General features: G+C 37.9%; 1 protein-coding gene across 1 annotated transcript; it reads left to right on the forward strand.

Moving 5' to 3' along the window:
- The first annotated feature begins 6,510 nt into the window (after window positions 1–6,510).
- On the forward strand, window positions 6,511–17,974 carry taldo1 (transaldolase 1). The gene is made up of 8 exons (XM_051378086.1): window positions 6,511–6,681; window positions 10,105–10,228; window positions 11,051–11,158; window positions 11,880–12,011; window positions 13,947–14,122; window positions 16,053–16,250; window positions 16,967–17,112; window positions 17,443–17,974. Exons 1-8 carry the CDS (start codon window positions 6,582–6,584, stop codon window positions 17,473–17,475), a joined length of 1,017 nt encoding a protein of 338 aa, XP_051234046.1. The 5' UTR covers window positions 6,511–6,581; the 3' UTR covers window positions 17,476–17,974.
- Window positions 17,975–17,998: the final 24 nt, after the last annotated feature.

Below are 17,998 nucleotides of genomic sequence, written 5' to 3' on the forward strand. Positions count from 1 at the left end.
AGTATTTTTTGGATTTGTGTACTACTGTCAAATACTTGTTTTCCTTGCTTTTTCGTGATTGTTTGTTATATTTAGATATGCAGCACCAAAGGTTAATCCACCATGTTTCACTGCAAAGAGCAGGAAGAACAAGACTAAGTGCCGTGGTACTTAAGTACAGCGGTGCTTTCGTTACTGTGCGGAAGTCAACATGTTCACCATGTTTACCATCTTTGTTTTATCGCTCTTACATTTTATGATTAGCACTACACAAACTACAGCTGAGAGTTAGTTACATTTTGACCTGTGGATTGCACTGAGTGACAAATTAAGGGATGACAAAAGTTACTGAAATAAATCCTGAGGGCCTCGTAAATGTCGGTGCAAAATTTCATAACAATCCATCCAGTCGTGGTCGAGACATTGTGAACTAGAGGAAAAGTCAGAGGAAGTATTTAGGATCCATTATCAGGGAAGCGTGGCTGTATTTTGTGCTAATCTCTCTAGTAGATATTGAGACATTCCACAGAATAAGTGAAAACTTTGACCTGCTGGATACGCCAGAAGAAAAGTCAAAGTTCACACTCTGGGAAGCATGAACGTCTGCACCAATTTTCTACAACAAACTATTCAATAGTTGTTGTTGTTGAGGTATTTCAGTCTGAGTGCTTGTGAGTTTTATTGTGCCCCAAAGTGAAATAACAGCATTTTGGTTCCAGTAACTCGATGTACTTTTTGTTCTTATCAACATTCACTGTATATTCCAAAACCAGGTCAACACTGAGTTTTGTTGAGGAGATATTCAGAATCAGATTATTGGTCCAGTATGTTGACACATATAAGGAAACTTCTCAGAGGTGAATGGGCATCTGAAATATCTGATATGTTAGAAGAGGGTGGAATATTTCCAAAAAGTAAAGGTGTAATGTTTAGATACTAAGTCCAGGCCAAATGCATACATCAATGGTTAGAAGGAATCGGTCAGAAGCCAAAACTGAGAGCTTATTGTTTTATTCAAGAACAATTATAAATGTGAAAAATATGTTGCATATAATTTGCATAAGTCAGAGATCACACTGTGCACTGTTAAGATGTGGTAGATTTCCATTACACATTGAAAATACAGAGGTGTGACCAAAGATGAAAGAACCTGTGAATACTGTGAGTTAAATTAAGTGGAGAACAAAACTTAATTTCATTTTATATTGTCCTTGTCCATTGTCATGAAATACGGCAAATATTGTTTTCATGAAAATCCATGTCCGTGATTTAGATTTGAGGTGTTGAGAATGGAGCTTCATTGGAACACCTTTTCTACAATGTTTTGAATATCTACTATAATTTTCAGAATATCTTTCTAAAGCGTGGGATAGGAGGAGACAAGTAACAGATGAGTTCCTCAGACTCGACATGGATTGTCTACTATTGGTTTATTTATCAAATATACAGGGGATAGAACTAATGGAGGCGGACGTTTTTGTTGTTGTGTTGTTCAGATTTGCGTATTGTGTCTTGTGCTGTGGGGAGCTGTGTTTATATGTTTGTGGATTTATTGTATTTCTATTGTGGGATATCTTTTGGAATGTTATTTATGGAAGGTTTATGTGTATGTTTGGTAGTTGTAATGTATTTTGCTGTTAGATGACAGAGGGTTAACATGCCAGAATGTTTGCTTTGTTGTTAGTTAATGTGTCTGAATAATCCCATGAGGGAGCGGCCATGTAAATGATGGAAATAAGATCTTCATTCATTCATTCTAACTCAGTAACTCTCAATATACTCGCACACAGTGCAGAGGACAACATTTACAATGCAATACAAACACAGATGTACAGCTAAACAAACATAATCAAATGTATACTTAAAGCTAACAAGCAAGAGCAACAAACTATAAGGTCAGATTGTATTGTGTGTACAAGGTTGTGGTACAACTAAGAATGCTGGAATACATTGCCTACTGAATAGATCATTTAGATTGATAAGTTACTCTATATACAGAAGTGGTTTAATTTTGTTATGGACCAGCTCAAATACTCAAAAACACAAAGGTTAACTTTTATTAGCATTAGTCAAAGGTTATAGGTAGTAAGAAACTAATAGTTCTATAGTTATTTAGGAAACTACACCATGAATCTAATTGTGTAATCCATAGCCTCTTTTGTCATATGTCAAAACTTTTATTTATAACTCACTCAACTTTATTTATATTCCACTTTTACTTTAAAGTGCACACAGAGCAGAGAGGAAAGGAAGCACAAAAAGAGAAAGCAAAAGATGAAATAAAAATGAGCATTCAATGCCAATTACTTTGTATATCAATTACCACATGTAGCTAAATCAAAATTAGTTCATAATAAGTATCAGTGGTGGAATGTAATTAATTTACTAATTGACTGTACTTTTGTACAATGTTGATGTCCTGGTACTTTGAGTATTTCCATTTTGTTCCTTTATGCTAATACTCCATTACATTTCAGAGAGTAATGTGTACTTTACTACATTTATTTCATAGCTAGAGTCCCTTGACACCTTGGTTAAACTGCCAAAAAAAGTTGTTAAAAAGCTCCACCTTAACAGCATTAAAATGCTGCTAACATTAATGCATCAGTATTAATTCCAATAACATTGATGTGTGTGATAAAGCTTTGCGACTAATATTTACTTTTACCCAGGTAATAGTTTGATTGCTGGACTTTTACTTTAGGACTTTAGCCTAGTTATGACCTATAAGATCTATATGAGACAATATGTTGTATAATTATGACTTAACATTGCTAAATAATCTGCCATACGTGATAAACTGGATTTGTAAAAGTCCTATTTTTGAGTGTTAACTTCCTCCTTCTTCCTGTTTCTGCATGAGCTTCCTTGAACTCTCATCTCTCCAGTTCCCGGTCACAGCTTCCTTCTTGAGCTTTTATTTAACAGAGGTTAGTTTTGTTCAACAAAAGTAAGAAACGCCGTTGAATTCCAGTATACATATATATTTTAAAATATACATAAAGACTGAAATAACGATGAACAATAAAGAAAATCAAACCAACATTACACAAGATGGTGCCAGAGGAAAGAAAGGATGGGGCAGGTTTCCTGATGGCCTCCAGCTTCCCCCAACCAGGAACCTGAAACACAGCACACACAAGTCCTGACAGAATAAGTATTCTAAGAAAAGTATATGCACACAGTATAGTCTGCTCTGCTGGTTTGACCTCACATGGCTGATTAACTGTTCATGAGTGTGACGTGTAAAAGAAAACCGTTGTTGTGTTTGGCATACAGTATTCTACACAGTGCTAACAGAGGACAGAGCTCAATAAGTGGGATTTTGAAAGCATTGTTTTTTTTCTTAAGTCCTCTTAAGTTCAGCAAACAATGTCATACATGTAAAACACAAACCGTTTGCACAGGCTTACAACCTTAACAAACATTCAGAAATTCTGGCAACATGAACAAGAACTGCAAAAATATGTGTGTCAGACAGAGAAGAGATCTGATAGTTAGTGTTTCCTATAACAGCACCGATGAAGGCTTCTGTTTATTTGTACCTTTGAGGTGGAAATTGTTTGCTGTAGGAAGATTTTCACGCATTGGAATAATGCTCTTTGAAATCATTCACGTGATGATCAATGCCTTCTGTTTTGATACCTGCATGGTGCTGAAACTTGCCTGGCACAGCGTCAACTGAGAAATATTAATATGTCGGTATAGCAGACCTACAAGGTTGGTAATGGAGTAAGTGATAGCTTCATTATGCTGCTACAGCCTGAGGGTTGAAGTATAACTTTTGAATACAGGTACAGCAAGACAATCACACCATATGTAATGGCTTCTTAAATTAAATTGTTCTCATATTATTGCAAGTAAGCATCATGTTCAGGTAGCTGTTACTGCAGGGCAAGAAGATATATCAGGAACAGGTGCCTTAGTACAGTTATTAAGATAATCATGCAATCAAGTCACATACTGCACTGAGTAGACTCTCTTTGTAATTAAATACTCGACATATTACACTTCTTATGTAATATTCTGTCATTCACAGAGTAATTTAAATGTTATTGCAAAGCAGGTAAAAAGTTCTGGATGGCAACTTCAATAAACTTTATTGTTCCAGTGCTTTTCAGAGAGATACCTGGTTATCAGGGCTCTCAGAACATGACTGAACCAAACAGCAACAACAGTTTCATTTGTCATTAGAAAGATATACGTTTTAAAATTAACCAGGGCTATAACTATCATGAATGGCACCTAAGAAGTGTCAGGATTTACCTCAATTATACACAAAATTCAAAGTTTTAAACTCATTATTCTTACACTGGACTGTTTTAGGCCAAAACATGCAATAAAATAAAGGCAGTATTTCTTCACCAGAATTCTATTTCTGGCATCATGGAGAGCGATTTAATCTGACTAATGAGAAGAGACTGACTTTAACAAAGCTGACATGCAGGTCACATTTCTGCAGGTAGCCTACCTGAGGAGATGGTGTCAACAGATAAAAGGAAGAAAAACAAGAAGGTAACAACAAAAAGCTTTAAATGTTACCTCCTACACAGATTGCTGTTAGATTTCCTTTTTTTTCTCACAATGAATAAGACAGCTTTCCCCTGCTCTTCCATTTGCAATATTCACATTTGTTTATCTGAAAGGGAAAATTGCTCTTCATTACAGTTAATCAGCATCTCTCAAACTCAAACACGCTTTCAAACTAAGTTGCTTCAAGCTTTTTTAGGCTGTTTATCAGGTTATTAGGGCAATTGTGCTCAAGAAAACATTTCCTTGAAGAAGACAAAACATCTATTAGCTATATTCAGTCTTTCTGAAAATAATGTTTTATCACTTACTACCTGTTATTTAGTAAATCAAGTATCAGAATCAGAATGACATTTATTGGTCACAACATTTGTAGACAGTAAGATAATAGTGACCCAGAGTGCAAAGGATGTTGGAATAAATCCTTTAAGAAGCAGGTTACTTAATATACACAATGTATATATGACAGTATGCACAGCATGTGTAGACTTGTGTTTGAGTGATAATATTTACATGTTCTTTGTTGTTGTTGTATAACTGTGTATTTAACAATGAGAATAAATAATTGACAGGACAATATAAGTTACAGTGGATGTTTGAGCCACAGAGTCATTGCACAGTTAAGTTAAGTTATCTTTTATTGAGCCCCATAAGGAAATTCATTCTCTGCATTCGACTCATCCTAAGTGTTGGAGCAGTGCGTAGCCATCCAGCGGTGCCTGGGGAATAACTCCAGATCTGAGCCGGTGTCTTGGTCAGGGGCACTGACTGGAGAATTAACCTAATATACATGTTTTTGATGGTTGGGGGAAATCGGAGCACTCGGAAGAAACTCCACTCTCAGTCCAAAACTGAATCCACTGTGATTGTTCCTGACACTGAGTGCCTGGTGTTAACTGTTGGTCACAGCGATGTCTAGTTGTTTTGACGTACAGTGCTCTGTAGCACTTACCAGAGGGGAGAGGTTGGAACAGGTTGTGTCGAGGTGTGATGGACCTCCAGTGATCCTGCCCGTTTCTTGACTCTGGACAAGTATAAGTCCTAAATGAGGGCAGGTTGGCAACAGTGATTTTCTCTGTAGTTCTCACTGTCCATTGTTATCTGTTCCTGTTCTGTTTGGAGGGAGATCCAAACCATGACAAATAAATAAGTCAAACGTTATAGGTAGTATCTAATAGTTATATAGTTATTTAGGAAATATGTCTATGAGCTATACAAAACTACACCATGAATCTAATTGTGTATTCAATAGCCTCTTTTGTCATATGTCAAAAGTTTTATTCAGAACTCACTCAACTTTATTTATATTCCACTTTTACTTTAAAGTGCACACAGAGCAACACAGAAAGGAAAGGAAGCACAAAAAGAGAAAGCAAAAGAGAAAATAAAATAAGCATTCAGAATGAAAGTTGCAGGTTAGACACATTTAAAGACCAGTTGTATTTTATGATTTGATGCCAATTACTTTGTATATAAATTACAACATGTAGCTAAATCAAAATTATTCCTAAGTATCAGTGGTGGAATGTAATTAATTTACTCAATGACTGTACTTTTGTACAATTTTAATGTCCTGGTACTTTGAGTATTTCCATTTTGTACCTTTATACTAATACTCCATTACATTTCAGAGAGCAATGTGTACTACATTTATTTAAGTCACAGTAAATGTAAAAAGCATGATAGCTTGATGCCTAATAAATGCTGCTAACATTAATGCATCAGTATTAATATTAAACTAATAACATGTTTTGATTGCTGGGACTTTTACTTGTAATGGAGTATTTTTAAACCGTGTTACCTCATACTATAGGCCAGTTATGCCTTGGGACAATATGCAATATAAGTATGACAAACAGGATTTGTAAAAGCCCTATTTTTAATGACTTTATTTCCTCCTTCCTCCTCTCTCTCTCTCTCTCTCTCTACATGAGCTTCCTTGAATTCCCCTCTCTCCAGAAGCGCGCTCCCGCTCGCCGCTTCCTCCTCGTCCATTGCGCGCTCCCGCCCGCCTGCTCTCACGTGTTGTGTGTGTGTGTGTATAAAAAGGGTCTCACTCTCCGCTCATCATCATGTCCACTGTGTCCCCGGACAAACGGCGAAAGATGGAGTCAGCGCTCAACCAGCTGAAGAAACACACCGTGGTGGTGGCAGACACGGGAGATTTTAACGGTAAAAACTCAAATAAACTCCCGCTTTTGGCGCAAACTAACCGACCGGGAAGGATCCGGATTTAATGTGACTGACCGCGATGTCAGTGTCCGGGCGGAGCTAGCGTCTCTCTGGTTTCATTTGCACCCACCGGTTAATGTTAGTTAGTTAGCTGACCAACTCCAGTGAGGTTTACTTGACAACTTATAGCTACTACAGTTGACAGTCTGTTAATCCGATTATAGCGACTTGTTCTTAAAGGTTGTCCAATTTTAGCACCCGTAGCTAGGTTAGTGCACGTTAGCCGCATTAGCAAAACAATGCGAGCTGACTAACCTTCTTTGCTTCACTTGCTCGATAGAGAAAAGAAAATTAAGTTGTATATCGCCGAGTTAACGCGAAACAAAGAGGTAAAACGTGTTTTTTTTTTTTTTTTGTTTGCTTCCTCGTTTGTCACTGTGGTGCCACAGAGTAAAAGGGCATGTTTCTCAATGGGTCAGAATGAGGAACTGTGTGTAATGATATTGTTAAACTGTGATGCAAACCCGATAGTTCCTCCATCCAGAGTCTGCAGACTCAGGATGACATGACAGAAATGGTTTGTGACTCTGCAGCCGGGCGTAACACTGGGAGAGCAGACACTGTTTACTCTCATTACACAGCAGGAGCAGTGGATGTTGGCGTAGACTTTTTTTTTTTTTTTTTTTTTTAAATAACTTTGTGTGTCTTTGCACACTTTGTTTAGTGTCCTTGACTAATGAAGGATTGTGTGTTGAGGCATGCATGCAGCGAAGATGGACACAAAAACATGTCATCTGTGTCATTTAGTGCAGTTCGATAGGGTTGTCATTTAATGTGATCAACAAAATAAGAAGTGACCACAATTTTTTTATAAGCAGTCATTGTTTTAATACTAAAAATACTAAACTTTATTTGATTCTGGCTTCCTTTTAAAAGCAAGTATTTGCTGTTTTATTGTAAATATATTAAGGTTTAACCTTAAATCAGACTTTATTTGTATTGTATGTTTTTATTTGAGGTTAGTGCAACTCTTTACAGGTGACAGACAAGCCTATAATAATTATAAAGTACAAATATAAGCTGTAAAAACAATTTGAATCTAATGCACACAAAACAAAACAATATTTGGCTTTACAAAAAAAAACAATCGACAACAAAAATAGTAATTAGTTGCAGCTTGTCTCAATACAACGCTGCCAACCGAGCAGGACGATAGTTTTTCACATAACAAAGCCTTACACGTCAACAGTGTCTGTCACCGATCCCACAGTTTATTCAAAACATCATTGTGGAAACCTGTCAGTACTGTCGTTGGGGAAAAAAACGAGTTTGTGATAGTGATCAGAAAAGACGTTCCTCAAGGTTTACACAGCCATTGGCTTCTCTCTTTTTTTTATTTTTTATTTTTATTAAAAAATCCACACGTCCATCTGATTTATGTAATCTAAGTATTTCTTGAATGTTGTAAGATTCCTCAGGGTTTACTGGCTGCAAGTTTAGACATGTTAAAACCACTTCTGTTCCACATAAGAAATGCAAGAACTTGGTGTAACACCACACTCTTACTTCACTTACATAAGGGGGGGAGATTGAAAGTAAATTAAAGGGGCACTTGGGAAATTCTTTGCACAAGGCTGCTTGGTAACTAATTAGCCTGCATGGTTCTAGATGGTCTAAGGTTCCTCGTGAGATGATGAATTGTTCACTGCTTTGGGAAGATGATAGACTTCTATGCATGCTAATGTCACATTAAGGCAGTAATCTGACTGTGATATTGAGTGCATGTCCGTATTGTTAAGTCATTTGAGGCTATAAGGAATAGTGAAAGACCGGTCAGCCGATTAATCGCGCTGATTATCTGGCTATTTGAGATAATCAGCATCCGTCTGTGCTCAGAGGGCTGATAAACAATAAGACGGACACATCTGCTGGCTGCCTTTCAGTGTGGCGGCTGTGGGATGATGTTAGTGCTCTTTGTTTTGTGAGTTAAATGAAATTAGGGTCTTTAGTGGCTGCTGATAATGCTGATATCAAAACAAACAAGTAATTTATAAAAATTATATTATATTGGGAATTCAGCCATATGTTTACAGTAGGATGAATTAATGTTATAGTAGAGGTTTTGCAACCAGATCATTGTAATGCTACAGGTGCTCTTGTGCCTTTTTTTTCATTTCCTTATTTTGTGGTAACTGTGCTGTAATATGCATGTTAATGTAGTTGGTAAACATTCATGGTCAACTTATAAATGACTACAAAAGTGGAATCAACATTCTCAACTATAAAATATATAACAACTTCAGCTTGCACAGAAAAGGCTGGACTAATGTTATATTATTTACAATCTCTTATTTGCATTCACCCTTTTTATCATAACTTCAAGATATATATTTTCCCAGTTGAGGACATTGTCAGTGGAAATATATTTCGGATGGCTATTAAATTATGGAAAGCATAAACTTTATTTATGCCCCCGGCAGTAGACAGACCAGACTCCATCTTTTGGGAATAGTGCTGTAATCAGCACAACAACTGTGGTGTCTTCTGGAACTGTTGATCATGAGTATCTAGTCCAAACTCAGTGACCTGCATAATGATCCAATTTTTTTGGAAGTGGGTTGAAAAAAAAAAAAAAAACTGGCTTCAGAACAGAGGTAGGCTTTGTTCTTTAGGCAGAAGAGCTGGCAGCGCCGACTGGACTCGGCTGCTACAATCGAGTGCTGACTTAAAACCTTTTGTTTGGTGAAAAGGCCCTGCCACTCACGCATCTCAAATTCAATTCTGGACTTGTCCTGTAACAGGATGCTTTTAATAAACAGTTCTGTAGGTTATGACGTACCTTAATACAGGCCTTGTGACTGTTTTTTATTGCAGCAGTTCATCAAAATGATTTAACTCTTTTGGCCATTTATTATAATAAAAGGTTTTCAGCTCTAATGATTTCATTGGTTACTTTTTAAGGTGGTATTCACTATATCTGTCCGTTGTTTTATTTTGCCCAGTTTTAAGTTGCAGCATCAGCAGCTTTTACTAAGTATAGGAGTCTTAAGAATCCCCATCACATATAAAGAAAAGATAATTAAATGATTAATCGATAACCTACTTAAGATTTTGTCCTCTTAAAAGTGGCCTTAAACAGTATTCTTTGTATCAATGGAAGAAACGATATCCATCTGCCTTTTCTGACTCGGTAGTTTTTTTTGAGAGTACGGTGCAGTAATATTCTTACACAGTAGATGGTGCCATTTCCTTCCTCACAGCACCAGTATATTGTAGGTTTAAAATCACACAGGCTCTTTACTCTTTGACTTTTTATACGTACTCATAGACATATATTTTTGAATGAATGAGATCAGTGAAAATCTTGAATTATGTGAGTGTGTATGTGACTTTTAATGACTGCTCTGTCTTCCCATCATGCAGCCATTGACGAGTACAAGCCTCAAGATGCCACCACTAACCCGTCTCTTATCCTGGCTGCTGCTAAGATGCCAGCCTACCAGCACCTGTTGGATCAGGCCATTAAATATGGCATCGCCAAAGGCGGGTAAGAGGTTGCACACAAATGAGATTGCATTGCACTATAGGCCAAACCTGTCAAGTACAGTAAATGGTTCTGCTGTGCATGGTGTTGACACACTTCCTTAATTTACAACAGGCAGTTCATTGCAGTGTTCTTCCCTTTTCTGCTTAAACCTGAAATCTGTGATGCCATTTAGTGAATGTAATTATTGGACTTATGTAGTGGAGTTTGGTTAAACATTAAACGTAAAAGCATTTACAGTGTGTTAAGCCGATCTCCATACTCAGAGCTGTCAAATAAGTAGTAATTTGAATGTGCAAAATGTGATGAGTGCACTTGTTAGGATAATAACAGCTGCACAATATCCATTTTCATAAATTTTCCTTTTCAGTGTAACTACTTCTAAGTGAAGAAAAGTGACCTTGCGCAGGCTCTTCACAGCCTCTTTCCGTGCGATGTATCTGACCACTTAGTCACATTCAAGCCAGTTTCTCAGGCAGAGGCCTTTTTATCTGTTCCTGAGGCGCAGCTGAAAACCGGAGGTGACAGAGCATTCGCAGTCAGAGCTCTGAAGCTATGAAATAAGCTGCCTGAGGAAATCAGGGCAGCCGAGCTTTTCCAGATTTTAGTTGATTTTCATAGACTGCCCTTGCTGGTTATTTTTTGGGGTGATTTTTACTGACTGTCTTGATTGGCTTGAATTAGTTTTTATGATCTGCCTGTTGAAGATGACCTTTTTGCTTTGCGTGAAGCACTTTGTGACATGGGTTTAGAAAAGTGTTTTCTACAATATTATTATTATTATTATTATTATTATTATTATTATTATTATTATTCTCTGTCCAGAACTGAAGAGGAGCAAGTCGCAAACACCATGGACAAGCTGTTTGTGAGTTTCGGGCTAGAGATCCTCAAGAAGGTCCCAGGCAGAGTCTCTACTGAGGTGGATGCAAGGTAGGCGTGTGTTCTTTTATGTGTCTCAAGGTGCTAGTATGAAGGAAAACTTGTTACCTAATGTTCACTGTCTTTTCAAAACCACACGTCTGCATATAGAATCTTAAATTGCCTGTGTATTACTCATGGGCTATTACGTAGGAAACGCACAACTGGTGTTCAGAGACCAACATAATTGTCATGTCAACACTCTTTTGTTCACTGGAACATCATTGCACTATACGTCACAGCATTGTTTTTCACGTCTTTAAATTGAGGATGGAAATTTAAAGCAGTTTCCTTTATTTTTTTTATTTAATAATTTATTAGTAATTGGCAAAAGCTTTTAAAATACAAAACGCATGTTTTTACTTCAGAAAAAGTTTAAATGCTGGTGTGGCCTATTTGTGTTGTAAAACCAAAGTTAAAGAGGAACCTGAATAATGAATTGAATAAACACAGTAAATTGGACTGCATTTATACACCGCTTTTATCTACCATGCTTTATTTATGATAATTATGTACACAATTTGCCTCTCATTGAGCCATTCACATATACATTCAAACAAAGCTATCATGTAAGACTCCGAAGCAGTTGCAGTTCAGTATCGTGCTCAAGGACATGTGGACCTAACTGAAAGTAGTCTTAAATAAAACAAAATAATTGTGTCTCAACATAGAGTGTGGTTGTCAGATTTGGGCGAATTGCTTAATGGCTGTGTTGTTTCTATTCTCTAAACAGACTATCTTTCGATAAAGATGAGATGCTTGCCAAGGCTCTCAGGCTCATCGCGCTCTACGAAGAGGCAGGCATCAGCAAGGAGCGGGTGCTCATCAAGCTGTCATCAACATGGGAGGGAATCCAGGCTGGCAAGTATGTTCTTTCTGCGTTAGTTATACTCGCCTGACATTTATCATATGCATGTCAGTTAATGTCTTTCTGATGACGCTGAGGTCTCATAATCTTTGAAATATGTGAACCAGCAACTGCAGGGTTTCTATCAGGATCTGACAGTCCCCAGTTCGAGTTCAGCTGGAGACCTTTTGTTTTTGTCATCTGTAATAAAGGAATAAAAACCCCCAAACAATACTTAAAATAAAATAAAATGTAATATATCATTTAGAATAAGAATAGCGTAAGATACTGAATGCATCATTTAAGAGTGAATTTGGCAATTCCAGTCTGTTCAATCTGTAGAAGTTGACACGGATTTTCACTACATGAATTTTTCTATAAACTAAACCTTGTACCATCAGAATAATTTTGAAAGCTGCTTTATTTCAAGCAGCTTTCAAAATTATATATAAATATATAAAATGCAAAAGTCAAACGAGTATCTTACTTGTTACTGCTCCTCTAAAACATCCAGTGACTGAATCCACCATAAATAAAGGCTATTATCACCATCAATAGGATAGAGAGTGAGTATATGAATGACCGTGCCATATGCAAAAACAATTTTGACTTTACTTTTATTTTTGTCTTATTTTTTATTAGCTCCAATCTTGAGCTAACAATTAGTCAATTAAAGGACAGAATAATAATTTGCATCATTGCTCAATCATTTGTCAATGATGAATTATCAAGCAAAACCACCAATATTCTCTGGTTCTAGCTTCTACAATGTGAGCATTTGCTGCTTTTCTCCATTTTCAATCATAGTAGATTGAATATCTTTAGATTTTGGACTGTTGTTGGCCAAAAAACAAGACATTTGGGGACCTCACCATGGACTGGTGTTGCAGCCCCAATACAATCGTATTGTAGTTTTGTGCAAACCCTGTCCAGTATGTCGCAACCAAGAAAGAGTTGTAACTAAAAAGGTTTATTTAACATAACTAAAAGGAAATTGAGATAAAGACAATCGAAATGCAACAAAACCAAGCAGGGTGCAAACCAGGAGAGCAAGAAACTGGCTTTGTTTGTATATCTTGCAGCCAGCAGCATGTCCCCGACGACCCTACTCCGCCCAACAGCCACCTCCATCACATGTACATACTGTCACTGTACTGTAGGTTTTGGGAATGAAGTCATCCTCGTGACAGTCAAAATATTCAAGGCACGGGAACACCACTTCATGAAACAGCTTCATTCAGGCATTTATGGGTCTGGTGGATGGAGTGCAGACAGTACACACGTGCTGTCCCTGTGCATGCACTGTCACGTTTTGTCAATGTGCATGCACTGTCACGTTTTGTCAATGTGCATGCACCGTCACGTTTTGTCAACGTGCATGTACGGTAAACACCTAAAACATCTGGCGTCTGCTGTTGGCTGGTAATAAAACACAGATGATTGAAAGCTGATGGGGCCACCAACCCCACGAGGATGTTTAGAAAGAATGTGAACAAATATGAATGCACGGGCTTCAGGCACAAAACATTCACAAAAACTTCTTCAACGTGACAAGACAAAAACAACAATATTAGAGGGGTTAGCTGTGTAACGTGACCTGTCTAAAACAGATATGAGTGAAACATGTATTTACTCATCTACATGTATTTACCTTTCAATGTCACTGTAATGCCTGATTTTTGGTACCAAAACCCACAAGTCTACATTGATTGCAGCCTGTATCTCTGTTAATTGGACTACCTCAGTTGATTCCACATTTTTAACCAGTAAAAAATAATAAGCCTGAACTTGATGAAACTGTAAGGTGTCATATTTGAATATTCTGTGGCCTGTTTTCCCCTTTTTGAGGAGTTTCTGATTGAAACGGGAAGCAGAGGAAGAACACATTTACATCTAAGCATATTACTGTTTGTTTTTCTTAAATAAAATATTTTTTTTTTTTTTTTTGTACAGGGAGCTCGAAGAGAAGCACGGCATTCACTGCAACATGACCCTGTTGTTCTCCTTTGCTCAGGCTGTTGCCTGTGCAGAAGCAAAGGTAACCCTCATATCACCCTTTGTTGGACGCATCTTCGACTGGTACAAGGAGAATACAGACCGCAAAAGCTACGAGCCACACGAAGACCCAGGTAATAAATGCCATCCTATGTGTTATAAAACCTGCATTATTTTGTTACATTATCAGTAAAGTAGCACTAAAGTCAGATTTGGTCAGGTTGAATGCAAAAAGTGTATCAGTACCTTCATGCAGCCATTTCACGCTTTTTTTCCCCAGCCTTTTGCCAGTTTGTCTGGTGGCTATACGTGGATGTGTTTTAGGCAGATGAAAGGAGTGGCCAATCATATGGACTCCTCGTCAACTTTTCTTTTTAAGAGCGATGTTTTCTCTATCTTTGCATTCTGACAGTTTGATATCAGAGCAGAGGATGTGGACCAGGAACAAATATTCTTATCTGGGAAATGCAGCATTACAGGTGCAGCCCAGATTTGGTAGATGATGTCTGTTCAGGTTGAATTTACTGCCACCATGTTGCCATGCATAATAATTCTCAACTTTAATTTGGAATAACATTAATAATAAAAAAAAATGAATAAATTAAAAAAAAACACATTTGCAGTTATAAGTGGTCTGCTGTTTTTCAGGTCATGTTATCTTTTTATTTCTAAACAGAGTTGTTGTTGCATTTACTTTTTTTTGTTCTTTTACAAACGGGCAACAACAGATGCACAAACTTGAGTTGCTCCAATAATCTGTTTAGTCTGCAAAAAAATCTGTGTTCTCTATCTAATTCTTATTTTCATATTGTGGGCTCTATCTTGTACTCAGCGCAATTGGCTTTGTATACTGGCGCTTGTATAATTCCTATTTTGCACTCGACGCACATTGGAATTTTCCCTCCACTGACGCACGTCCTTAAATAAGGGAATGAACTTGCGTTCCGGGGGGCGGTTCAGCCAAAAGAGGAGGCGTGTTCCGGCGCAAACGTTCCCTGGTGCTATATTGCTGTTTCAGAAAACAATTCCGCCACAGACCAGGAAAAATCTAGTCTAAAGTCAGTGGCGCTTATTCAGATGCTATTTTAAGGGCACAGACTTGAGGGGATGTGCTTGAGAGGCAGCAGCAACGCCACCACCCGGTCAAGACGGGCATTAATACTTTGCCGCGTCCCGGACAGCTCCCGCTCCAGCATGTCAAACCCGGTTTGCTGCAGGAACGGGTGGTCCGGTGTGTAGTGGGTCTGGTCTGATTGGTTTATTGCATGTTACGCTCAAACCACACCTATGACTAATGTAGCTACTTCAAGAGTCATTTAATCCCACCGGCATAATGGAAACAGCGCCCGAGATCCGCCCACAAAGCTACTTGCGTTTTGCGTTTGATACTTGCGTTTCAGATCGGCAAATAGGGCCCATTATATTTTCACTAAGAACATTACCAATAGTTAAATGTGTTTGTATATTGGATGTACTACAGACATGGTGTGTCTCTGCACCAATTTATGAGGCACATTTTCTCCGGGCTCAACAACCTACATACCTAAATGTTACACCACAACCACTAAAACTCGTGTAGCAAAAACAAAGGAGCCATAAAATTAAAATGGTATGTGCTTCAGTCGGATGTGATAATGCCATTGCACAAGAAGAGGACACAATAAGATGAAGTAATTAAATGAACGTCTGTCAAACCTCAGTGCAGTGTAGAAAACACGATGGATGTATGGCATTTCAGCTTTTTCATGTATTAATTTGATTAATAATACTGTTCACACCATAATTCACACCACACAGATCAGACTTTTTTTAGTCTGCTATTTTTCATCTCTTAACGTAACAGAGGCTTCAGTGGATATTCAAGTTACATGCTTCTTGTACATCGTGATTTTTTTTTTCCCATTGCACTTATCAATACTCCAACTTCCGCCTAAACCAAACAAACTTTTTCCGCAAATTGAAAATGCACATTTAAAAAGGAGTGGATGAAAATGCACCTAATCACACCAGAGATGCTGGCATGAGCAGCATTTAAAACATTTCAGCTTTCTCTTCTGCCCCTAGGTGTGCTGAGTGTGACCAAGATTTACAACTACTACAAGAAGTTTGGCTATAGCACTGTGGTAATGGGCGCTTCCTTCAGAAACACCGGTCAAGTGAAAGCCCTGGCTGGCTGTGATCTGCTCACAATCTCCCCTGGGCTGCTCGCAGAGCTCAGCCAGGACCACAGCACCGTCTCAGAGGTGCTCAATGTGGAGAAAGGTACATTGGACTGCTGTCCTCATTAACTTTGCTAGTTTTACTTTAATTGTGCATGGACATTCACTGAACAAGAAACATAAAAAGGGAAGACATTTGATGTAAGCTGAGCAAACCAGATTGGTAGCAGTCTAAAGTGTTTTTGGCACCTCTTTGGACTTAATTTAATATTTTCATTCAATTAGGAACCTTTGATCACAGCTTTCCTGTCATGCACCATGTGTTCATGCAAACAGTCCTATCCAATATCCTGCTATTAAAATGTCTCGTGGTACTTTGTTCTTTTATGAAGAGGAATAACAGTGTTGCTTTTAAAAGCTTGTTCCTAATGAGCAAATGTGTTCATTGTCATCCCCAAACATTGGAGGGTACAGAGAGAGACTTGGGAAAGGATGGTAAATGGCATGAAGATGTTATCAGATGACGTGTGATCAGCTGTACATTAAAACCATAGTGTGGCCCACTCAGTGTCAACAAATTAAGCTTTTGCCGTAGATGTTACCCCATTAATTACAAATGAAAAAAACATTACCATCCTGGCAGAATATTTACAGTTACTATAGAAATGTTTGTTCTTGAGGAAAGAATAAGATTGTATTGTTTGTTAAACTGAACAAAGACTCTGGGCACTCTTGCACATAGATGGCTTATTGTTTAATTTATAGAACCTGAAAACTTAATCATGCACTTATTTCCACCTTGATGGTTTGTTTTTGTAGCCAAGGTCTGTGATCTGGAGAAAGTTCACATGGATGAGAAGGCTTTCCGCTGGGAGCACAATGAAGACCGCATGGCTGTGGAGAAACTTTCTGACGGCATCCGCAAGTTTGCTGCTGACGCCATCAAGCTGGAGACTATGATCAAAGTAAGAGGATTTTTCTTTTCCAAGATCCAGTGTGTAACATTTAGGAAGATCTATTGGCAGAAATGGAATAAAATATTTATAGATATGTTTTCATTAGTGTATAATCCCCTGAATAAGGAATCATTGGGTTTTTGTTACCTTTTTAGAATGAGATGGTTTTTATCTACAGACACTGTAGGTCTCCTTCAGATCCTACACACCCGTCCTTTAAACAAATGTATAGTGTGTATGCACTTTGTCTTGCTGTCAATACAGAGATGTTTTCATTTATGCAATGTGTTTGCCGAGCTTTGTACACTGACTCTTTGGCTCTTTGTTTCTTAATTACAGGAGAAAATGCTCAACGTGAAAAACGGCCAGTAATGGACAGATTTGGCGTCTCCGGACGCATTGACAGGAGGTATCAGAAGTTAGGAGGCTACTTTCTTCGTCCCCAACTACCTGAAGGCCCAAACACCAGATGGCCTTCCCTCTCCTCATCTGACCGAACTCCAGGGACATCTCTCCTGAATGGACACTTGACTCTCTTAGGCTGGGACTGACTGTTTTCTGACCAAATATAAATGGTGATTGATGCTAATGTGGATGTGGAGTTGTTGTATATTAGTCTAATATTTACAAGGAATTTGAACAAAAAGAGAAACTTGAAGAAAAATGTCTTAATGAGGCTTGGTCTTGTGACCAAATGTCATGTGACTACTAGAAAGGACCATGAGCACTTTTTGGCAGGAAAGGACCACAATTTTGCTATTGACACCATTTGAACAGGATTGAGGGCACAACTTGATAAAGACCATTGAAACATCATTCCTATAATGTAACATTTTGCTCTTTCAATAAATGAAAATCTCAGTCATTACAATTGTGTTTTGGTTGTTTTTCAACT

This window comes from Dicentrarchus labrax, unplaced genomic scaffold (genome assembly GCF_905237075.1).
Source record: "Dicentrarchus labrax unplaced genomic scaffold, dlabrax2021, whole genome shotgun sequence".
Lineage (NCBI taxonomy): Eukaryota > Metazoa > Chordata > Actinopteri > Moronidae > Dicentrarchus > Dicentrarchus labrax.